Genomic DNA, 24,936 nt, shown 5'->3' on the forward strand with positions numbered 1-24,936 from the left:
CATAAAATCACATAGTTATGCATTCACCACCACAATCTATATGAGGACGTTTTTATTTCTTCTGCTAATAAAGACAAAGAGGAGAAAAAAAATGAGGAATAAAAAATAAAGGATAGAAGAAAAAATAAAAATAAAATACAATGAAAAGGCTAGAAAACAACAACAGCACCAAGAATCCCATACCACTTGCTTATATCCCCCTGGACATTTAGCTTTGGTATATTGCCTTTGTTATAATTAATGGAAGTATGTTATAATGTTACTGTTAACTGTAGACTCTAGTTTGCACTGATTGTATTTTTTCCCCCTTACCATCCAATTTTCAACACTTTGCAATGCTGACATTCACTTGTTCTCCCTCATGTAAAAAATATTCTTATATTTGTACATTTATCACCATCATTGACCACTCTAGGTTTTGCTAAGTTATACAATCCCAGTCTTTATCTTCCATCTTTTCTTCTGGTGTCATACATGACCCTAGCCTCCCTCTTTCAACTGGACTCACACACATCTTTGTTCAGAGTACTTACAGTATTCTACTACCATCGCACAATATTATACTATCCATTTCTGGATCTATACAATCAATCCTGTTGAACATTCTGTCCTTCATCAGCATTAAATGCCTGATCTCTACCTTCTTTCTATCTCCTGTTGACCTGTGTTCTCAACTTTGATGCTCAAAGTTCACTCACTATTGTTAGCTCATATTGGTAAGACCTTACAGTATTTGTCCTTTTGTTTCTGGTTAATTTCACTCAACCTAATGTCTACTGTCTACCAGTTTGTCTATTGAACTCTACATGTCATATCTCATTTTATTTTTATTCTTTTTCTCTCTCTCTTTTTACCATCACTGAAAATCTCTATTTCTACAGTCTTCTGCAAACATCTCTCTCCTGTCTTTTCCCATCTTCCCATAATGCTCCCTGTAGTATTTCTTTTAGAGCAGGTCTCTTTTTTCACAAACTCTCTCAGTGTCTGTTTGTCTGAAAATATTTTAAATTCTCCCTCATTTTTGAAGGAGAATTTTGCTGGATATAGGATTCTTGGTTGGTGGTTTTTCTCTTTCAGCATCTTAAATATATCACCCCACTTCCTTCTTGCCTCCACGGTTTCTACTGAGAAATCCGCATGTAGTCTTATCAAGCTTCTCTTGGATGTGATGGCTTGCTTTTCTCTTTCTGCTTTCAGAATTCTCACTTTGTATTTGACGTTTGATAATCTGATTATTAAGTGTCTTGGAGTAGGTATATTTGGATCTATTCCATTTGGAATATGCTGCACATCTTGGATCTGTAATTTTATGTCTTTCATAAGAGATGGGAAATTTTCATTGACTATTTCCTCTGTTATTGCTTCTGTCCCTTTTCCCTTATCTTCTCCTTCTGGTGCACCCATGACATGTACATTCATGTGCTTCATGAATGTTTCAGTTCCCTGAGACACTGCTCATATTTTTCCATTCTTTTCCATCTGTTCTTTTGTGTGTAGGATTTCAGATGTCCTGTCCTCTAGTTCCTGAATTTTCTCTTCTGCTTCTTCAAATCTGCTGTTGTATGTTGCCATTGTGTTTTCTTCTCTTTTATCATGCCTTTCATTTCTGTAAGTTCTGCCAATTGTTCTTTCAAACTTTTGAGTTCTTCCTTATGTTCACCCAGTGTCTTCCTTATATCCTCTATCTCTTTTGCCATATCTTCCCTCAACTTATTGATTTGATTTTTGAATTGGTTTACCATATTTTTTTGAACGTCTTTAATTATTTGTTTCAACTCTTGTATCTCATTTGAAATGTAAGTTTGTTCCTTTGACTGACCTATATCTTTGTTATTCCTAGTGTGACTTGTAGGTTTTTGTTGCCTAGGCATCTAGTTTCCTTGACTACCTGTGCCGGTTTGAATGTATTATGTCCCCCAGAAAAGGCCATATTCTTTGATGTAATCTTGTGTGGGCAGACCTATCAGTGTTAATTAGATTGTAATTCTTTGAATGTTTCCATGGAGATGTGCCCCAACCAACTGTGGGTGATGACTCTGATTGGATTATTTCCATGGAGGTGTTGGCCCGCCCATTCAGGGTGGGTCTGAATTAAATTACTGGAGCACTATATAAGATCAAACAGAAGGAACTCATTGCAGCTGTGGGTGACATTTTGAAGAGGAGCTACAGCTAAGAGGGACACTTTGAAGAAAGCACAGGAGCTGCAGATGAGAGACAGTTTGAAGATGGCCATTGAAAGCAGACTCTTGTTCTGGAGAAGCTAAGAGAGGACAAATACCCCAAGAGCAACTGAGAGTGATATTTTTGAGGAGCTGAAGCCTAGAGAGGAACATCCTGGGAGAAAGCCATTTTGAAACCAGAACTTGGAGCAGACACCGGCCATGTGCCTTCCCAGCTAACAGAGGTTTTCTGGACACCATTGGCCATCTTCCATTGAAGGTACCCAGTTGTTGATGCATTACCTCGGACACTTTATGGCCTTAAGACTGTAACTGTGTAACCAAATAACCCCCCTTTTATAAAAGCCAATCCATTTCTGGTGTTCTGCATTCTGGCAGCATTAGCAAACTAGAACATTACCCCAGTCAGGTATTCCCAGATCAGACAGTCCCAGGTCTCAGGAGGAGGGTGTAATCAGTATCAGGTTTCCTTGAGGATGAGACCCAGCAGATTGTCAAACCTTCCTGTGAGACCTCTAGACTCTGTACTTTCCTATCCTGTCCAGCAGGTGGCGCTTGTCAGCCTGCAGCTCCCTACTGGTGTAAAGAGGTGCAGTGCCTTTAATTTTCAGCAGACCCTGTCCCTGCCGGGGGTTTAGTGTCAGAAGCCAAGCTTAAGCTGTTTCTGTTTTCCCCCACCTTTAGGCCCTGGGATCTGATTTCTCTGAGGGAGGGCTGCCACTTGTGCTGCACCCACCCCCCCGCCTTTCTTAGGGAAGATACACCCTTTAGGGAATTATCTCCTTCACTTGACTTCTTCCTTTGTCTCTCTGACTATCTCATCTCCACCCTTACCTGGGTCAACGCTGACAATGGAAAATGCCTGAAGCTTACTCTAATGAGTTACATAGAATGAGAGAAGAAAAAAGGAAAAAAGAAAGAAATTCTCTTTTCAGAGCCAGTCCCTAGCCCCCCAGTTTTGCCAGTCAAGAGCCAGAGTTGGACCCTGGTTCTTTGTGTCCCTTCTCTTGGCACAGATTCCTTTTGCAGTATTCTGAGTTTAGCCAACTACAAACACCTCTGTATTAATTAATTTATTATCTTTTTTTTTTTCTGTCAGCCCTGCCTCCCTGTTGGGAAAGACCTTTCCTGGTTTATCTGTGCTCGTAGCTTGTATTCAGTAGTCCAAATTTGTTAATTAAAACCACAATTGGAGCTTGGTTGAGTCACTTTCCCTTTCTACAGGTAACCTGCTTCTTTTTCCCATAGGGAAGTGTTCCAACTTAGTGTACCATGCCAGTGGGGGACGGGCACCAGCTCTGTGTTTAGGGATCTTTACTTACAGTTCTACACTGTGGCCTTGGCCCTTTCACCCATTCCAGAGTGGTGTACAATGTGTGTCTGGTCATGGATGTCCCCCAAACAGTTGTTCCAGACTATTTACTAGTTGTTCCTGCCTATTTACTTATTGCTCTAGAAGACTAACTAAATTCCATCTTGCCCCACCTCCTGATTATTGTTTAATACTCAGAATATATAAAGAACTGCTCAACTCAACTATAACAACAACAACAAAAAAGCAAATGACAATGTGAAAATGGGCAAAAGACTTGAACAGACAACTCTCTAAAGTAAAGATACAAATTAACAATAAGCATATGAAAATATGCTGGCCTTTATAAATGGGATGAATGCAGAGACAGAAGCAAGAAGTTGAAAGCAGTGAAACCCGGGACAGAAGCGAGAGACCAGCAGACTCCGCCATGTGCCTTGTCATGTGGCAGAGGACTTAAGGATCACCCGCAGCCAGTCTTTTGCAAGAAAGCTTTGCCTTGGTGATGCCTTGATTTGGACATTCTCATGGCCTCAAAACTGTAAGCTTGTAAGCTAATAAATTCCCGCCATTAAAAGCCAACCTATTTATAGTATCTGCTTTTAGCACCCTAGCAAACTAAAAGAGTAGCCATTGGAGAAAGGCAAATCAAAACCACATTGAGATACCATTTCACACCCACTGGAATGGCTACTATTAAAAAACAAATGCAGAAGATAAAAGTGTTAGAGAGGATGTGGAGAAATAGGACCATACCTTCATTGTTGTTGGGAATGTACAATTGTGCAGCTACTGTAGAAAACAGTTTGGCAGTTCTTCAGAAAGTTATTTATAGAATCACCGTATGACCTGGTATTTTAGTTTGATAAAATAATGGTTTGGCTTTACAATAGGAATTTATTGGCTCACAGTTTCAGAGGGTAGAAGACTTGCTTCCTCCTTGGGTCTGTATCTTTGGATGGGTCAGCAATCTTTGGGGTTCTTTGGCTTTTCCGTCACATGGCAATGCACATGGTAATGTGTTCTCCCTTTTCTTACAGTTTCTTTGGCTTCCACTGCTCCCTGTGGCTTCTCTCTCTTTCTTTGTCTGAATTTCATTCTCCTTATACAGGAATCCAGTAATCCAGATTAACCCCAACCTGATATAGTTAGATCACACGTTAACTGAAGTAAGACTTTCAAGATATCATATTTACAATGAATCCACACCCACAAGATCAGTGGATGGAACACAAACTTGCGTTTTGTAGGGGACATGATTCAATCTCCAACACTTGGCCATCCTACTTCTAGGTACATCCTGAAAGAATTGAAAGAGGGTCTAGGACAGATATTTGCACACCAATGTTCATAGTGACATAATTCACAATTCCTAAAAGATGGAAGCAACCCAAGAGTCCATCAGCAGATGAGTGGATAAACAAAATGTGCTGTATACATACAATGGAATTCAGCCATAAAAAATAATAAAGTTCTAATAAATGCAACAATATGGATGATCCTTGAAGACATCTTGTTGTGAAATAAGCCAGACACAAAAGGACAAATATTGTGTGGTCTCACTGACATGAATTAATTGAAATAAGCAAATTCATAGAGTCACAAAACCCAGAATACAAGCAGGGCAGGTAAGGGACAGGAAATGGCAAGTTAATGGTCAACTGGTACAGAGTTTCTATTTGGGGTTTTGGAAAAGTATTGCTAATGGATGGTGGTGATGGTAGCGCAACATTTTGATTGTAATTATCACCACTAGGTTATATATTTGAATGTAGTTAAAGGGGCAAATTTTAGGTTGTGTATATGTCACTAGATTACATTAAAAAAAAACAAAACAAAACCGTAAGACATGTTATAGACCCTCTCCAAGAACTCCTTCCAGATTCTTCTGAGTTTGGTGCCTTTTTTTTCTGTAGTCCCGAAAACCCAGGGGTCTAGCCTTATCCTGTTTGATCACATATATTATTATGATCTGTACATGTGGTTGTCTCCTTTACTTGAACATGAAGAAATCAAGGTCACAATCTTATTATATCTATAACAAGAACGGAAGATAGAAGTTGCTTAATTCATGTTTATAAAATGAGAGAGAGGGAGGCTTAGTTCTTTCTCATAAGAAGATCACATGTGAGGGGGGAGATAACCAAGAATATTATTTCCTATTATAATTAAAATAATAGTTGCTATTAAAAATTTTAATTGTTTCTCATAAACTATATTATTCTAGCACCCTGAAATCTTATAAGAAAACTGTTTAAAGCAATAAAAGGTAAAATATTTTCTCATATTATTTTATGAATGCTTTAAAAAGAGGAGAGGTGATTATCCTGGCCTGGGGGGACTCTGAATTACTCCTAAGTGCTTTATTCTTGAAAGTTTTATGAAGTTAGAGGGATAAGAACCCACAGGACCCTCTTCACTTCTGACACCAATCACTAGGTTGAGGGTTCCCAAAACTTTCCTCAGTTTTAATAATCCTCTAGAAGGACTCGTGGAAACACTGAAAGCTGCTATACTCACAGCTGCAGTTTATTATGGTTTATTATACAGATTAATATCACTCAGGGGAAGAGGTGCATGGGGCAGTGTCCAGGAGGGGTCCAAACATAGAGCTGCCTGCTGTTCTCTCCCTGCGAGCTCATGGGTGGTGTCAACTCCTTCCAGCAATGATGTGTGATGATACGCATGGAGTATTGCCAACTAGGGAGGCTCATCCAAGCCTTGGGGACCAGAATCTTTATTGTGGCCCCGTAGTCACCTGCCTATGTGGCTGATCTTACTCTCTAGTCCCTCTGGAGCTCAGGCTGCTGCTGCATGACCCAAAGCCCCCACTGTTAATCACATTGTTAGACTTCTGTTATGGCCAGACCCTCTGCTAAATAAAGATGTTCTATCAGGCATGGCATTCCAAGGGCTTAGAGGTTAGCTTCTGGAAGCTGGGGGCAAAGGCCAGACATCTCTTTGGGCATGGTTAAGTTTTTACTACATTATTTTACTATACAGTCTTTGAGTAATATATGTGTGTGTTCTCTTTGCTGGGTTGTCTTAATGAGCTTATAGCAAGATTTGTTCTCTTATTTTCATTGTTTTAGAGTATTTTCCAATAGGAAAATTTCACATTTTAACTTTCTCTGTTAACGTAATGAGGTAGGCAACCCTGAAATAAAACAGCATACAACTCATTCTGCTGAGCTGAAGCTCCTCTATGATGCAGAGCTTTGTCCAAGGTGCACACTTGCCTCGCCAAGTACTTGGCCTCTGTTTCCAGAACTTATGGAAGAGGATGAATTCAACAGTTCAGTTTACACAAAAGGTTCTAGATTTATTAGGAGGACTTGAAAATGAAGCACAATTATATCCTTGAGACATGAGTGGTTTTAAACACTGTCCTTCAGTTTTTTACTATAATTTATGAAATCATGTTGTATCGATTGTAGGGTGAAGGAGATGCTGACTGTCATTTTAAAATTAAGAAGAACTTGGAAAATGCATCCATAAGCCTGGAATCTGTGAAGAGCCCAGGGCTGTTTATTGGACTTCAGTCAGATGGACAGGTGAAGCCAGTTGTTTATACCAAGGATGGCAGTGTTTTCTTCTATCCACAAGTCATCCAAGGTACGTTTAACATACTTTGATTCTGGTTTCCTTTGTGGTGGTTTGGGTACAGTGTCTTATAATTTGACCTCAGTTTTTATCAATCAAATTAGGTAGGTAATTTAGGCTTTTATGTTGTTGTTCTAGAAGCTGTGAAAAATATATAATGATGACCACTTTCCTCAAATGCTAAGACAATTAATGTTAGGTATAGAGTTTTTGCTAATCTACCCTCTTTAGCTGTTTAAATTGTGTGTGTGTGTGTGTGTGTGTGTGTGTGTGTGTATGTATTAATGTGTGTGTATGTGTATTTGAATCTTTTTTTAGGTATATCTTCATATATATTTATGAAGGATGGGCTGTTAAAAATGTCTTTAGCTTCATTGCTATTAATTTTTAATGTTCACAGTATAAAAAGAAATGGAAAAAAGATCAACACAGATGAGATTTGGGTTAAAAATAAGATTTGGGGGAAAAAAGTCTTAAGGGATAGAAATGTGAATATTTTGAGACTGGTGTCTCTCCTATCTAAGTTCAGGTTTTCCAGCAAATTGAAATTCTGAGGACTTTATTTTAACAATTCATGCTTAAAATGTATTTGCTTGAACCTAGAGGTTAATTGTGTTAAATTATCTCAAAGATTAGTTTGCCTTCTAGTTTCTGCCTCATATGGTTTTCTGATATAGTTCCATAGATTTTGGCTTTCTCTAAATTTAGATGATTTTTTTTAGTTGCCTGAATGTCAATTAACTGGTCTCTTTATATCAAAAGTCCACTTATACTTTATATGTGTATATGTGTTTCAAATTAGTTAAGTTGGGTTTCTAACTTGGGTCTGGGTGGCGGTCAGGTGCAACAGGGAAACTGAGGCCACAGTGTGTGAGAAAAGAGACTTTGTTACTCTCAGAGAGAGAGGGGTGCCATGAGCCATCGGCAGGAGGCACGGTCCTGGGGGTTCAATTGGCAGGTGGGGGACACATAAGCAGAGCAAGAGGTGGGCTTGAGCCTTAATTGTGGTCTAGGGGTGGAGGTTAGCAGATTTTCCGTAGGAGGCAAGGATTGATTACTTTAAAGTGTGAATAGGGAAAGGGACCAGGGATTTAAGGGCAGCGGGGATGGTCAGCTTATCATCTGGGGCAGCCGTGGGTTTGGGTGAAGTGTGAGAGTCATGTGGGCAGTGGTCGCAGATAAGGGTTTGGACTCTGAGGGAGTTTATGGCCGGGGTTAGAAAACTGCTTACTAATGAAATCAAAGGTCAGTGACTTAGCCAAAATAAGATGGATGACAGGCAACACACAAAAGTTTTGATAGTCACAACAGTATGGATAAAAACCTACTACAGAAGATAGTTCAAAATAAGAACACAAAGAATTTTATTTAACATGATGGCATAAATGACTCTTCTTTGCACTATCTGCATCAATTCTTTTTTAAAATCTTGAAAAATTCTGCAAATTGTTGGACTGACACACCTTAACTGACTGCCATCCGTGCCGCCACTCCCTCCACCCTCTGTTTTTCCACAGGCTGGCACAGAGTGGCACTCCTACTCAACAGAATGAGTGTGCCGTCTGTCCCTGGAGCTCTTGGGGGAAACAGATGACTTGAGAGAAGGCGAAAAAGATACAGGGCGAGGCAGAAGAAAAGCAGTGAGAAATAGCTAGCAGAGGAGAGTAACCAAGTGGAAGAACACAGGAAGGAAGGAAAAATAATACAAAGGAAGGGGCATAGAAGAAAATCTGAGAAGGAAGACGTAGCAGTAATTGCAAACGGAGATGAGAAGAAAAACTAATTAGTGAAAAGAAGGAAGAGAGAGATAATAGAAGTTCACATTTATAAACCTAGGTTCTTCGTACCAATACAAAAAGTAGAAATGAAGTCATTCTTCTTTCCAGGCTTTACAATTTAACTCTGTTACTAAAACATAGACGGAGGGCGTTTTTTTCCCTATTTACTTCCCATATGGTCCTAGTCCAGTCAAATACCTTCAGAGAGGTTTGGCTACTGTTAAGAGGGTAACAATAAAACCTTCTCTACTTACTTCATGGAGCTGTTGGGGCACAAGCGAGTAAATATATGTGAAAGTTTGGTTTCAGTAACAATAGCCAACATCTGTGGAACTTATTTTATGTCAGACACTGGAAAGCATGAGTGGTATCACTTCATCTCACAGCTTGGAAAAGTAGATATTTTTTGTTGGTTTTGCCAAACTGCACTCTTATTCAGTGATGTTTTGAAAAAAGAAGTGAATATACCCAGTGATTTTGAATTAACTTTGAAAGATTATAGCCAATAGAGCTGTAACTGACTCATCTGTCACTCTGTTGATTAAATTAGTTCCTTGATCTGCTTATGCAATTTCTATCTCCCCCACATTATTATTTTAATACTTGTAATTGGGGAAAGTTTTGGAAATGTATTTAAGAAGAAATATATCCAATCAGAGGTAAACACTATTTGCATTTTGATGTGTATCTTTTCATGATTTTTCCTACAAAGGTATGTATATTTATATAAACTCCACAACTTCGGCAATTTCTGACACCATGCAAATGACTGCAGTAATTTCACACAGCGACAACGATGCAATTCAACTCTGAGTCTAACTACCTGGAGTTAGGCCAGAGGTCATAGGTTAAGGGTGCTCCTCTGCAAGTCCACCCTCACTCCAGCTGCAAGCTCAGGAGCCCAGGCCACTTGCACTTCTGACCAACTGGCTACAAATTTGGGGAGTCCCCATGACCTCCTCGGGCTTGATAATTCACTGAACTAACTTATAGAACTCACTGAAAGCCCTAAACTTCAGATTGTAGTATTATTATAGGGAAAAGGAAACAAAGAAGAAGATAGAAGAAGGGACACAAAGGGTGAGGTCTGGGAGGGTCTCCAACGCAAGCTTCTGTGCCCTCTCCGCATGGAGTCAGAAGGCGTCACCCCCTGGCACAGCAACGTCATTATTGACCGTGGAAGCTCACTCGAGTTGGCCTTCAAGCAAGAATCCTTGGTGCATGGCAAGCCAGTTGACCTTTTGTGCCTCTTTTATAACCCCCTATAAAGCAGGATAGACCCCCACCCAAGGTTTGGCTTGGATGTCAACGCTGACTGACAAAACTCCAGGCACCCAGGGGATTCAGGGAGAGTTTATTACTCACATGTGGCGCAAGCAGGTCCAGGCTGGCTGGGAAAAGCAGAGGGAGTGGGCAGGCCGTCACAGTGGCTGGAGTTGCAAGTTTACATTTCCTGACTGGGCCAAAGGACTAGGCTAATTCATGGGCCTCAATATCAGCCTAGTTACATGTGGGACCAAAAGAAAGAGAAGGGTTGGCTCAAGAAGTCAGTGGTCCAAAGTCAAAGATGAAGTCAGACTCTGGCAGTGGCCCGGCTTGGCACTTTTAAGGTGAGAGCTGTCTTCAGACTTACTCGTATTCTCAGAATCTGGGGAAGAGTTGATGCTGAAAATTTGCATGATAGTTCTCTCCCTGCTGATATGGGGTGGGGGGGGGGGCTCTCACTTCTGATAGCGTAAATGCCACCATTTGTACAGAAAATGATGGTTCTAAGGAGTATCAACCTTAAACATGTCATTTCTAAATATACCAAGGCAACTCCCTATTTCAGCAAGGGCAAGAATGCTACAGAAATTTTGTTAGAGCATCGTCTATGACAGAATAAAGGTGTGGAAGTATCAACATTGCTTCAGAATACAGTTTCTGAACACGGAAAAAATCCCAATGCCAAAGAAATCCATGTGTGCACCTTTGGCTTCCGCATCAAGTCTGCAGTTCTCCAGCCTGTGACTGAAAGGAAGGGTGAGCCTGCAGGAGACCTGCTGCAACATCTTCCAAGGGATTTATTTTGACCCTAATTCATCTTTAGATTCTGAACACTTCAGCAAAAGAAAGAACAAAGAATGGCTGCTTACCAAGGCTTCCATCTGATATATTGGTGCATGCCATTGGAAATTGTTTGCCTTTGCTCTTACCCACACTTTTCCTTACTATTCCAGGTAATGCTGAATTTCCTGCCAGATCAGAAAAACATATGTGCAATGCAAAATTTAGAGAACACGTGGAAATGCCTTGGTAAAACAAGGCTTGCCTCTCAGCTCTCTCTGTTTGCTGCCAATTTTCTTCCCAAACTCTCCATTGTAAGGTGTGTGAAACTCTTGAACCAGATGTTGAGCAGAAAATGAACAGATAACTGGGTCAGAGTGTGTGAATCAAAAGCCCCTGCAGGTACTTTCCAGTTATTGCTCATAGCAATGAGGAATAAGCCACCAAAATGGGGAGTTTGGGAAATACACCTGATGTTTAGTTGATAGAACATAGCCCAACCCCTTTTGAAGCCCAGTTCGGTAGCACTGATCTCTTGATGACTAGTGTGGAATGTAAATCCCTCCCTGAAGTCCTTTCTGCCCACTGAGTCAGGCATTAGTTGGTGGCATTTGTTTGGGGGTTTCTCTGATCAGAGAAGACCAAATAGCAACACTTGCTTCTTTTTCTCCCCAGGGCCCAACACAGTGCCTGGTTTAGAATAGGTGTGCAGCATATATTTGTTGACTGAATGCATGGCGTAGGGTAAACTGAATGAGATTTCATGTCAGGAATGTCTTGATTTTATTTTTATATGCTAGCAGAATGTCCCTAATTAAACTAATTAATATCTCTAGACTTATATATGAGAAAAACGCTGCATTACAGTCAGAACCTTTAGCCCGAGTCTGTGAACCTTTTGCAATTACAAGTAAACATATTTTGAATTAATTGTGTGCAACTATCCATGAGTGTGTATTTGAGGTTGGAAGAAGCTCACGACCTTCTTTAGGTTTTTTAAAGGGATCAATGACTCAGAGAGTGTTAAAATTCTCTATCTTATAGGGTTTTTGTGATATTTATAAAAAATACTTATTCAAGTTTATAACAATGCCCCAAATCATTTTATCATTTTTGGAATTTTTTCTTACTAGACTATCTACATTTGATAGATTGAACCTGCCCTAAACAAACAAACAAACAAAAAACACAAAAAGTAAAATGGTAAAAAACATCTCCTTGAAAGGGTTGAGTTTTGAGTTGTTTGTATTTCAGTACAGAAGTAGATCAGCCCAACTCCATAGCTATTTTACAGCGTTACATTTTCCTCATGGTTTCTAGGAAAGCAAATTTGAAATTGTGAAGTACACTGAACAATTAGGGGACTTTGATAGGAGAAGAGCTGGTGGTGGGAAGATAGCAATAAGGTTGCATTTAAAGAAGCTTCCAGTGGAGAACATGGAGAGGGGAAGGATCCTGTGTCCCAGAGCACATGCCCTGAGTGTCCTGGGGCCCCTCAGCAGCACCTGGGTCTCATGGGAGCTTATACCCACCGCACGGCCTTGCAAGACGGACTCTGAGTTGCGTGGCGGGCACTGCCGCATCCTGCCTGTAATGAGGGTGGCCTCATCGATTGGGTTCCTCCACGAAAGAGCAAGAGGCTCCAAGACAGCAAGGTAGAGAGGCAAGCGGGGTGTCCGTGTTCAGATGCTGTTTGGCCTCGTGCTCGCTGAGGGCTCACAGCCCCTGCACCTTGTCCCCTCCTCTGTACGAGGAAGGCAGAATGCCATAACTCAGAGGTGTTGTGAGAACTAAATGAATTAATTTAAATATTTGGTGCTTTGAATAGTACCTGGCACTCTAAGTGTACTACAAGTCTTTGCTATTATGATTGTTAAAGAAAGGGAGAGACCTCATCGTGATTCTTTTGCAACTTACATCACATTCTAGATTCCTGGAAGACAAGGTACCATCTCATCACCTCTTTCAATCGCTCTGGCCAAATCACTTCTCAGCGCTTGATTTCTGCATTCACAATTTGGCCTGGATTTGGTTTAATGAATTAATTATATACTTGCAAAAATATTTTTTTTTTAAATTGGGTCAAAAAGTAAATGAATAATGGTGGGTGGAGGAGGATGGGATATTTTGAGTGCTATTTTTTCTTTTCTTTCTCTTTTTATTCTTTTTTTTAAAATACATTTTTATTGAGATATATTCACATACCATGCAGTCATACAAAGCGTACATTCAGTTGTTCACAGTACCATTATATAGTTGTGCGTTCATCACCAAAATTAATTTTTGAACATTTTCATTACCACACACACAAAAATAATAAGAATAAAAATTAAAGTGAAAAAGAACAATTAAAGTAAAAAAGAACACTGGGTGCCTTTTTTTTTTTTTTGCCCCCATTTTTCTACTCACTCATCCATACACTGGACAAAGGGGAGTGTGGTCCTTATGGCTTTCCCAATCCCATTGTCACCCCTCATAAGCTACATTTTTATACAACTGTCTTCGAGATTCATGGGTTCTGGGTTGTAGTTTGATAGTTTCAGGTATCCACCACCAGCTACCCCAATTCTTTAGAACCTAAAAAGGGTTGTCTAAAGTGTGCGTAAGAGTGCCCACCAGAGTGACCTCTCGGCTCCTTTTGGAATCTCTCTGCCACTGAAGCTTATTTCATTTCCTTTCACATCCCCCTTTTGGTCAAGAAGATGTTCTCCGTCCCACGATGCCAGGTCTACATTCCTCCCCGGGAGTCATATTCCACGTTGCCAGGGAGATTCACTCCCCTGGGTGTCTGATCCCACATAGGGGGGAGGGCAGTGATTTCACCTTTCAAGTTGGCTTAGCTAGAGAGACAGGGCCACATCTGAGCAACAAAGAGGCATTCGGGAGGAGGCTCTTAGGCACAACCATAGGGAGGCCTAGCCTCTCCTTTGCAGCAACCGTCTTCCCAAGGGTAAAACTTATGGTAGAGGGCTCAACCCATCAAACCACCAGTCCCCTATGTCTGTGGTCATGTTAGCAACCATGGAGGTGGGGAAGCCCAACACCCCTGAATTCTTTACCAGCTCCTCAAGGGGGCTCTCTCTTGAGAATAGTTAATAAAAGATCATTCACCCAACAACTATTTAGCAGTGCTAGCTGTACTGTGCAGCAAAAGCTCTTCATGCTCTCTTTCATTAATTTACATTTACAGTAAATATGAATTTTATACACAGAAGAGAACATGAAGAGAACTGACCTCATGTGCTTCTGTTACCAGTTATTATACACTTTTTGATGGTGTCCTTTGCAGGACAAATGTTTTTATTTTTGATGGATTCCAAATTACCTTTTGTTTTTATTTTTGTAGCTCATGCTTCTGGGGTCCATCTAAGAATCCTTTGCCAGATCTAAGGTCATGAAGATCTACCTCTTGTTTTCTTCAAAGAGTTTTGTAGTTTTACTCTTACATTTAGATCTCTGATCCATTTTGAGTTAATTTTCATATCTGATGTGAGGTAAGGGTCCAACTTCATTCTTTTGCATGTGGGTCACCTGTTGTTCCAGCACCATTTGTTGAAGAGACTGTTTTTCCTCATTGAATGGTCATGAAACACCTGTTGAAAATCAATTGACCATCAACACATGGTTTTCTTTCTGGACTCTTTATACCATGCCATTGATCTATATGTTTATCCTTATGCCAATACTGTACTGTCTTGATACCATTGCTTTGTAAATTTTGAAATCAAGAAATATGAGTCCTCCAACTTTGTACTTCTTTTTCAAGATGGTTTTGACTATTTTGGGTCACTTGCAACTCCAAATGAGTTTTTGAATCAGCTTGTCAAATTTGACCAAGTCTGCTGGGATTGTTATAAGGACTACATTGAATTTGTAGATTAATTCAGAGATTATTGCCATTTTAACAATATTAAGTCTTCTGATCCATGAGTATGAGATGTCTTTCAATTTTTTAGATCTTTAATTTCTTTCAACAATGTTTTCAAGTTTTCAAACTGCAAGTTTTGCACTTCTTTTGTGAAATTTATTTCTAAATATGTTATTCTTTTGGATGCCTATTGTAAATGGAATTTTCTTAATTTCATTTTTAGATTGTTCATTACAACTATCTAGAAATACAGTTGGGTTTTATATATTTCTCTTGTATTCTGAAACCTTTCTGAACTCTTTATTTCTAATCGTTTTCAGTGGACTCCTTAGGATATTCTATATACAAGACATGTCATCCATGAATAGAGATGATATTACTTCTTCCTTTCCACTTGGATGTCTTTTATGTATTTTTCTTACCTGTTTGTCCTGGATAGAACCTCCAGTACAATGCTGAATAGAAGTGACAAGAGTGGACATCCTTGTTTTGTTCCTGTTCTTAGGAAGAAAGCTATCACCATTAAGTATGATGTTAGCTGTGTGTTCTCTTGTGGAATCTTTTTATCAGATACAGAAAGTTACCTCCTATTCCTAGTGTGTTGAGTGTTTTTTTTTTTTTTTTAAACCGTGAGAGGGTGTTGAATTTTGTCATATGCTTTTTCTATGTCTCTTGAGATGATAATGTGATTTTTTTCTATTGATGTAAACATTAATTGATTTTTGGATTTAAACAAACCTTGCATTCCTGGAATAAATTTCACTTGGCCAAGCTATACAATCCTTTTTATCTGTTGCTGGATTTAGTTTGCTATTTTTTATTGAGGATTTTTGCATCCATTTATATAAGAAATACTAGTCTGTAGTTTCTTTTAGTCTGGTTGTGGTATCAGTGTAACAAAGGAGTTAGAAAGTATTCCTTCCTATTCTATTTTTTGGATTAACTTGTGAAGACTTGATATTAATTCTTTTTAAAATATTTGGCAGAATTCATCATTGAAGCCATATGGCCTGGGATTTTCTTTATTGGTGTTTTTTTTTAATTTTTTTTTATTACTAATTTAATCTCTCCACTTGTTTTAGGTCTATTCAGATTGTCCCTCTCTTCTTGAGTAAGTTTCAGTAATTTGTGTCTTTCTAATAATTTTTCCACTTCATCTAAGTTACCTCATTTATTGGTATAAATTGTTCCTAGTATTCCTTTATAATCCTTTTTTTCCTGTAAGAATAGTAACAATGTCCTCTCTTTCATTTCTGATTCTGTTGATAAGACTCTTCTCTCTTCTTTTTGTAATCAGTCTAATTAAAGGTTTGTCATTTTGTTGATCTTTAAAATGAACCAGCTTTTGGTTTCATTGATATTTTTCTATTGTTTTCCTACTCTCTATTTCATTAATTTTTTCTCCAACCTATATTATATACTTCCTTCTGCTTGCTTTAGGTTTAGGCTGCTGTTCTTTTACAAGTATCTTGGGGTGGAAGGTTGGGTTACTGATTTGAGATTTTTGAAATCTTTCTTCATTTTTTAAAAGGGCATTTATAGCTATAAATTTCCTGTAAACACTACTTTAGCAGCATCCCATAAGTTTTTGGATGTCATTCCACATTTTCATTAATATCAAAGTTTTTTCTGATTTTCTTTTTCATTTCTTCTTTGACCTTTTGGTTATTTAGGAGTATGATGCTTAATTTCCACAAATTTGTGAGTTCCCCAAATTTCTTTCTGTTATTGATTTCTAATTTCATCACACTGTGGTTAGAGAACATACTTTGCATTATTTCTATCCTTTTCAATTTATTAAGGTTTGTTTTATGGCCTAGCGTGTGGTATCCTAAAAAATATCCCATGTGTACTTCAGAAGGATGTATATTCTATTGTTGGATGGAGTGTTCTATAGAGATGTCTGTTAGGTCTAGTTGGTTTAAAGTATAGTTTAAGTTCCCTATTTCCTTGTTGCTTTTCTGCCTGGACAATCAGTTCATTGTGAGAAGCAGGGAATTGAAATTTCCAACTATTATTTATTATAGAATTGTCTATTTCTCCCTTTATTTCTGTCAGTTTTTGCTGCATGTATTTTGATGCTATATTATTAGCTGTATATATGTTTATAACTGTTGTATCTTACTGATGCATTGACCCTTTCATCATTATAAAATGCCCTTCTTTATATCCTTGTAACATTTTTTATTTTAAAGTAAATTTTGTCTGATATTAGTTAAACCATTCTTTTGGTTGCCGCTTGCATGATTTATCTTTGTCCATCCATTTACTGTCAATCTATTTGTACCTTTAAATAAAAATGTACCTTTTGGTGGCAGCATATAGTTGGATCTTGTTTTTTATCCAGCCTGACAATCTGTGCCTTTTGATTAAATTGCTTAATACATTCACATTTAATTTCATTGTTGACGTAGTTGAGTTGGATTCACTTCTGCTATTTTACCTTTTGTTTTGTATGTATCTAACATATTTTTTGTTCCTCCTTTACCATTTTTTTTGCCTTAAGTGAATATTTGCTAAAGAAGAATTTTCATCTTTTTAATGACTTTTTTACTATGTATATTTTAATGTTCTTAAAGTGCTTCCCCTAGGACTTTTTGTATACATCTTAACTTATCAGAATCAGCTTCGGACTTATACTAGCTTGAGGTTTCAGTTATAGAACACCAATCTTGTAACTATTCTCTCTTCCCTTTTAGGTGGTATTGTTATACATATTCTATCTATTAATCTTACAAACTCAGTGATACATTGTTATAATATTCCTTTTCCGTCTCTAGTCATTTCCTTATCCCAATACCACTTTGCTTCTACCCACCTCCTTTTGGTTGTTATTGGCAACTATATTACAAATGTATTACCTTTCTATATGTTCTAGGCTAAAACTATTTTACTCACCCTGCCACCCTGACCGCAAGCTGGGGAGAAGGGAACCCTGTGCTGCAGCATCTGGGTGGAGCTTCCACCTTTCCAGTCTGGGAGGGAAGGGGGTGTGTGTTCCTGGTTCACATACCATGGACCCTTCTTTTCTTACTGAACTATGCATATTTGCTGGAATAGATGTTTATTTGCTATATGCCATTAGGGTCATTTCCAGAGAAATTAAATTATTGTTTTTTTAAATGATTTGCACAGTTTCCCTGAGGAGTGAATCTGTGGATCTCTTCATGCTATCATGCTGAAGTCGCTTTCTAGTCTGGCAGATCTTGATGCTACTAAAATTTTAGATATAATGAGACACTATTTAAAGTGAATCATTAATCATCTGAATCCAGCTCTGTGAAATACATACCTTTCAGTAGTATTTCCAACTGGACAATTCCAGTTCCTTCACCTTTGGGCACAGGCTTTTATTTTACATTGCAAGTGACACATGTTCACATTTCTTTTTAAATTGTGAAATTCGTAAAGAGAGAACACTCTGGTAATATTTGCTCCAATTCAGGATGTTACTGGAGGCCACTTTGATACTTGAACTTAGGGCCTCTGTCTGTGATCCATTGACCCAAAGGCAAAGGAGATGCACTCTCTACAGAGTGATACGGGAAGTCCTGAATGCCTTTTCAGAAATATCTTTCTGGACACAAATTTCCTACTACTCATGCAACTATTGTGTTATGTAAAAAGATACTGATGTAATTTTTGAAAAGCCGGTGAGGGGAAGAGTAGAGTAGAGTGGTGAGAGATGGCCATTTCCATTTTGCAGATGGCCTGTTACACAGCCCTCTCTCTTCTTGTTCCGAATCTATATATCTATATCCAGATCTACAGCTATATCTAGATTTAGATCTATAGCTATAACTATACCTCTACCTCTACCTCTGCCTCTACACATATAGCTATACCTCTACCTCTTCCTATACCTCTACCTCTATCTCTTCCTATACCTTTACCTGTACCTGCCTATAGCTATACTTATACCTCTACCTATACCTCTACCTATACCTCTACCTATACCTACCTTTACCTCTACCTATACCTACCTCTACCTCTACCTCTACCTCTTCCTATACCTCTACCTATACTTATACCTACCTATACCTACCTATACCTACCTATACCTATGCCTATACCTATACCTCTCTCTATACCTCTGTCTCTTCCTATACCTATACCTCTACCTATACCTACCTATACCTATGCCTATACCTATACCTACCTATACCTATGCCTATACCTATACCTCTTCCTATACCTCTACCTCTTCCTATACCTATACCTATACCCATACCTGGTCTGGCTGGTTACAGACTGTGCTTCCTAGGCCTTTTCCATGCACATCTATTATAACACTCATCATTACGTATCAGAGCCTCTTGCATGTTTCCTTCTGAGCTGTAGCCAATCACTGTCAAAAGCCATATTTTATGCATTGATTTATTCCTAGTGAATAAGGCAGTGACTGGATTTTATTGTAAATCCTGGATTTCTACTTTATTTGTACATAGTTAAATGGGCCTTTAATTGTATGTCAGACTCTTTATATTTTCCCTCAGTGAACATATTTCTAGTAATTTCTGACCTTGCTTCCAATTTTTAAGAATTCCTTTATTAACATCACTCTCTAGTGTCAATGCATTGCATTGTAAATAAAGCGTTACTGGAAAAACTTAAATTTACAGGGATTGGTGTTTAAAAGCATATTCTTTTCTGAAATTATATTGTATAGTCTTGAGGGATACAAAGGGCAATGTGGTCAAGGAAAGCTCTTTGGACACCGGTATTTCACAGTCTGTGCTGTCACTGCATATGACTAAATGTTAACCAGGCTGTGAAGTGGTTTGCTTCTCAAGTTGTCATATACTTCACAAGTCATCTTGAATTATTGTGCAATTGTGGCATTAAGATGTAGATGCTATTATTTATGATTTATGCCAGAATCAGACATCTATACAATTTTTTGTTGTTGATGTCTCTAAAACCTGATAATCATAGTGTGGCAATATGTGAATTAGCATCATAAAAATAGTAAATAATAGTCCTATGCCTGATCCTAACATAAACCTTGAAATCCTAAATGAAAATAGCACTAGTGAACATATGCTATACAATTGAAGTAATTATTCAACTAGGTTGGTGAAGTCTATTTCTGAACAAGATGCCCAAAAACCTTGCTTCTAAATAAAAGGCAGACAAACAACTAAAGACGTCCTTCATTTATATGTATATGTGTATTTCATTGATTATCATATTTCAGTAATGCCATATGAAGTTCAGTTTAAATGATGTACCAGTTTGGATATATTATGTCCCCTAGAAAAAGCCATGTTCTTGGTTGCAATCTTGTGGGGGCAGATAGATAAGTGGGGATTAAGTTGGAATGTTTGAATTAGGTTGTTTCCATGGAAATGCACCCCACCCAACTGTGGATGATGATTCTGATTGGATAATTTCCATGGAGGTGTGGCCCTGCCCATTCGGTGTGGGCCTTGATTGGTTTACTGGAGCACTATATAAGTTCAGACAGAAGAAGTGAGCTTGCTACAGCCAAGAGGGACACTTTGAAGAACGCACAGAAGCTGAGAGAGTAGCTACAGATGAGAGACAGTTTGGAAACAGCCTTTGAAAGCAGACTCTTGCTCTGGAGAAGCTAAGAGAGGACAAACACGTCAAGAGCAACCAAGAGTGACATTTTTGAGGAACTGCAGCCTAGAGAGGAATGTCCTGGGAAAAAGCCATTTTGAAACCAGAACTTTGGAGCAGACACCAGCCATGTGCCTTCCCAGCTAATAGAGGTTTTCTGGACACCATTGGCCATCTTCCAGTGAAGGTACCCGATTGCTGATGTGTTACCTTGGACACTTTATGGCCTTAAGACTGTAACCGTGTAACCAAATAAACCCCCCTTTATAAGAGCCAATCCATCTCTGGTGTTTTGCATTCCGGCAGCATTAGCAAACTAAACAAATGACATGATAGTCGGTTTCAGCTTTGGAGGAAGGCAAATACCAGGTCATCAAAGGAGTCCCCATTTAGCATTTGTAGGAAAAATATCTTGAACAAGTACTTTGATTTATACTGTGGTGTTAAACAGTTACTTGGATTTACAAAGCAGTCAATAGAAATACCACCCATGTGCAACCCGTTGCAAGAATAAGAAGCCTTTTCCTGGTAACTATGTAATGCAGAGTAAGAAGATTTGAGCAGGCATTGACATGGAAACAATGGCAAAATTTAAACTTGCACAGCTGAGCATATGGTGAGTTTTTAAAGAAGAACTAAATGATTTTGAGAGGATGACATCTGTTTAAAATCTTAATTTCAGTTGGCAGAGAATACCCAATGGGACCATCTTCAATATCCAGTCAAAAGGAGGAAAGGGTCCACGAGTCAAAGAACCAGACTGCACCACCAAAATCAGCTGCCGGGGGTCACCTCCCTTCTCCAACTGCAAGTAACAGCAGCTTCTTTTTCTTTTTCCTACTTTTCAGTTTCTTTGTATGCATTGCTTCTTCTTTGTCACTGCTCCATGAAAAACATCAAATTATTTTTTATGGTATAAGATACATTGTACCATATGAATGGCTTCTCAGGTATTATCATGCTATTTTATGCTTTGGTTTTATATTACACAGAACACATGTATTTTAAAATGTGTTTATCTCTTTGCGTTGAATTCAATGTTCATTCCAAAGAAATTACCTGAAAACAAGATACTATTAAATAAGGACAGAGTATTGGACTATCACCTACAAAATATCTTATGAATAGATTTTATGAATAACATTGAATTCTCCCCAAAGTCTATGTAACAACAAAAATAATCCCCTCCACGTCTCTGATATAGAAACTGAGGCATGAAAAACATGCTCTGGGCACAAGAGGTCTGAATTTCTAGTTTTTCTCTGGGTCTGGTCGTTTTTCTTCTCTTAAATGAATCATCTTCTATCTCACTGGGAAGTATAAAGTCTGTTATCTGACACATTCTGTGCATCAGAATCCAGTCATCTTTGTAAAATGAAATTGTGGACCACTATCTCTGAACCACTTGTTTTTTTAAACCCATCTTGGGAGATTGATGAATTATAATCTTATCTCCAAAAAAAGTGACTTTGGAAAATTAGTTATTGGGTTTTCTATCTTTTCTTCCAGTTAGTAACAGATAATAAATGCTTTTCTCTGACAACTCTATGGTACTATCATATGAACCCTAGGGAAGAAAAATCAGCATTTTGATTTGTGCTGCATTGAACTAGTTCCAGTTCTATATTTCCATGTCATGTCATGAATCCATTGAACAGTTTGAAGAATCACACTGCATAAGAAGCATGTGCTTAGTTAGAATTTTTCAGAAGGAGAATTTAATCTTTGTGAGAGGAAGTAATGGCACCTAAATCAGGGACAGCCTCCACAAATAATGCTGGAGTTGGTTGAAAATAGCATGCTAGCTGAAATCTCTAGGAATAGATAAGTTTTTTATGAGTGGCAAAATGCTTAAGAGAAAAGCTTCTATATGCTTTATGAAAATGTGTCTGTCCTGGCAAAAACATTTAAAAAATATCACCATCATTACATTTTTAGGAATTGGTGAGTCTAAGTTCTTGATTAGGGCAGACCAAGTAGGTTGCAAAAATGATAAAATTAGGCCTCACAATAAATATGGACCTTCTCAAATCATTGTTTCATTTAATCAATCATCAAATATGCATCCCATGCCTATTAAATGTCAGAAGTAAGCAAATAAAATGATGGATAAAATTGAATTGACCCCTACCCTCTTTACATTTGCAGTGCAGTGAGTCAGGGAGACATTAAACAATTAATTTTACAAAAATATATGGTTAAAAATGGGTTAATGATATGAAAAACATCCACTTAAAATTTAAGTCATGCATTCCTTGTAAAAAGGCTCATGAAGATAGTTCTTCATTGTAGTACAGTGGTAATGTAGTAGAGATGGAGAGTGGGCCAAAGACTGCGGAAAAGGAGACTGAGCTAAGTTTATTAATGAGCTATTTAAAACATTGATTCAACCTGTTGGGGTGTAGAGATTTAGTCATTCAACCTCCATTTGCCATGTATCTGCTGTGTGATAGGCACTGGGCTAGGGGAGGCCTTGCAGAGGTACAAAGCCTGATTCTTGCTAGTCAGGGTACTGCACAGCTGTTTGTAGTAGCCTTGTAGGAGCAAGTAACCAAGCAGAGGGCTTGTCTTAGCCTGCTTCCCTATAGGCTGGCCTTCCAGAAATTTGTCCCTTGGAGAACTGCATGGAGACCCACTCTAGTTGAGTGCTTAATCCTTGCAGAATTCTGAGGTGGCAGATCTGGCCACTATTTTGCCATGCTGCCTATCTGCAACTACAAAGCTTGTACCCAGCCCCTCCTCCCCAAACATACCAGGGGACTGGCTCCTACATCCCTTGGCATGAGTGCAAGGTGGTAGAACAGGGCTGGAGACTAAGATTCTGCCACACATGGGGAAGGGTATAGGGGGTTGCTGGGGCTTTGCTAATCATGCATCTTAAAAGCTCCACACCCCATAGGCTGGGTGTCACCCCTAGATCTTGCAACCTGGCCAGGCTGAATCCCTATGTGCACTGCCCCAGACTTAGTTGGCATCAAAAGAAGTGTGCAACTACCACTAGGCATTTCTCCATGAGTTACCCCCATCTTAGTTGGCCAGAGGTGCTAAGACAAATACCACACAATGGGTTGGCTTCAACAACAAACATTTATTGTCTCATGGTTTTGAGGCAAGAAGTCCAAAATCAAGATGCCGGCAAGGCCATGCTTTGTCCTGGGGTTGGCAGTGTTCTGGTGATGGCAGGCCTCCATCCCATGGCCATCTCTCTCTCTCCCTGGCTCCTTCTGACTCCTGGCTTCTGACTGCATCTGAATTTCCTCTCTTTATAAGGCCACTAGTCAGACAGATTAAGGCCCACGCTCATTCAGTCTGGTCACACCTGAACTAATAACATCTTCAAAAGTTCGATTTACAGATGGGTTCACACCCACAGAATGCAGATTAAAATTTGAATATATCTTTTTTTGGGGGGGTACGAGTCAATTCCCAACACCCCCCTCCCCTGGCCTGCTCCTGAAGTCCTGGGGCTGCCTGTCCACTTGCCATTGTTGACTCGACACATGTAAGCATGGAAGGCGGCATCCCCAGACCAGGATGGGACCTTTCCATAAGGGCCATGCTGGTGTCACCTGCAATTTTGCAATATTGATTAGGATAAGTTAATTCAGGTACATTGTATTAATAAATGGCCTCTTTTAACTGAAATTTTATAAATATGACAAAAGGGTTAGTTTTGAAGAATTAAATCAACACAATAGAATGTGCAATTTTAACAGATAACCAGGGACATATAAAGCAAGTGATGAATCATTTTTTTAAATGCAATTTTGAGACATAATCACACAACATACAATCATTCAAAGTGTACAGTCAGTTGTTCACAGTATTGTCATATAATTGTGCTTTCATCACCACAGTCAAAATTTGAATATTTTCAGTACTCCAAAAAATAAAATCAAAATTAAAATAAAAAAGAATATTTAAAACATCCCATTCCCCTCCTCCCACCATTGTTCATTTACTATTTTTAAAAATACAGTGTAACTGAGATATATTCACATACCCTACAGTCACCCACAGTGTACAATCATTCACAGTACCATCATACAGTTGTGCATTCATTACCAGAATCAATTTTTGATCCTTTTCCTTACTCCAGAATAAAAATAAAAGCAAAAAAGAACACCTACGTCTTTCCATCCCCTCCATCCCACTCTATTCTTCATCTAATTTTTGTCCCTCTTTTTCCACTCATCTGTCTGGATAATAGATACACTGGATAAAGGGAGTGCGAGCCACAAGTTTTCACAGTCACACAGACACACCATGCAATCTACAGAGTTATACAGTTGTCTTCAAGAATCAAGGCCACTGGGTTGCAGTTTGACAGCTTTGGGTATTTCCCTCTAGCCATTCCAACACATTGAAGACACCTATATAGTGCATAGGAATACCCTCCAGAGTGAACTCTCGACTCCATTTAAGTCTGTCAGCCACTGGAACCCAACTTCGTTTGAAGTCTGTCATTTCTCTTCCCCCTTTTGTTCAAGAAGATCCTTTTCAGTCCCACAGTGCTGGATCCAGGCTCATCTCCAGGAGTCATTTCCCTCATTGCCAGGGGGA

General features: G+C 38.8%; 1 protein-coding gene across 1 annotated transcript in view; it reads left to right on the forward strand.

The window, feature by feature from the left end:
- Positions 1–24,936, forward strand: part of RP1 (RP1 axonemal microtubule associated) — a 351,706-nt gene that overhangs the window by 157,594 nt on the left and 169,176 nt on the right. The window contains exons 17-18 of the mRNA XM_037803054.1: positions 6,933–7,110; positions 21,056–21,184. Of these exons, the coding sequence (XP_037658982.1) occupies positions 6,933–7,110; positions 21,056–21,184 (307 nt within the window). The remainder of the gene's footprint in view (positions 1–6,932; positions 7,111–21,055; positions 21,185–24,936) is intronic.

This window comes from Choloepus didactylus, chromosome 14, assembly GCF_015220235.1.
Source record: "Choloepus didactylus isolate mChoDid1 chromosome 14, mChoDid1.pri, whole genome shotgun sequence".
Taxonomy (NCBI): domain Eukaryota; kingdom Metazoa; phylum Chordata; class Mammalia; order Pilosa; family Megalonychidae; genus Choloepus; species Choloepus didactylus.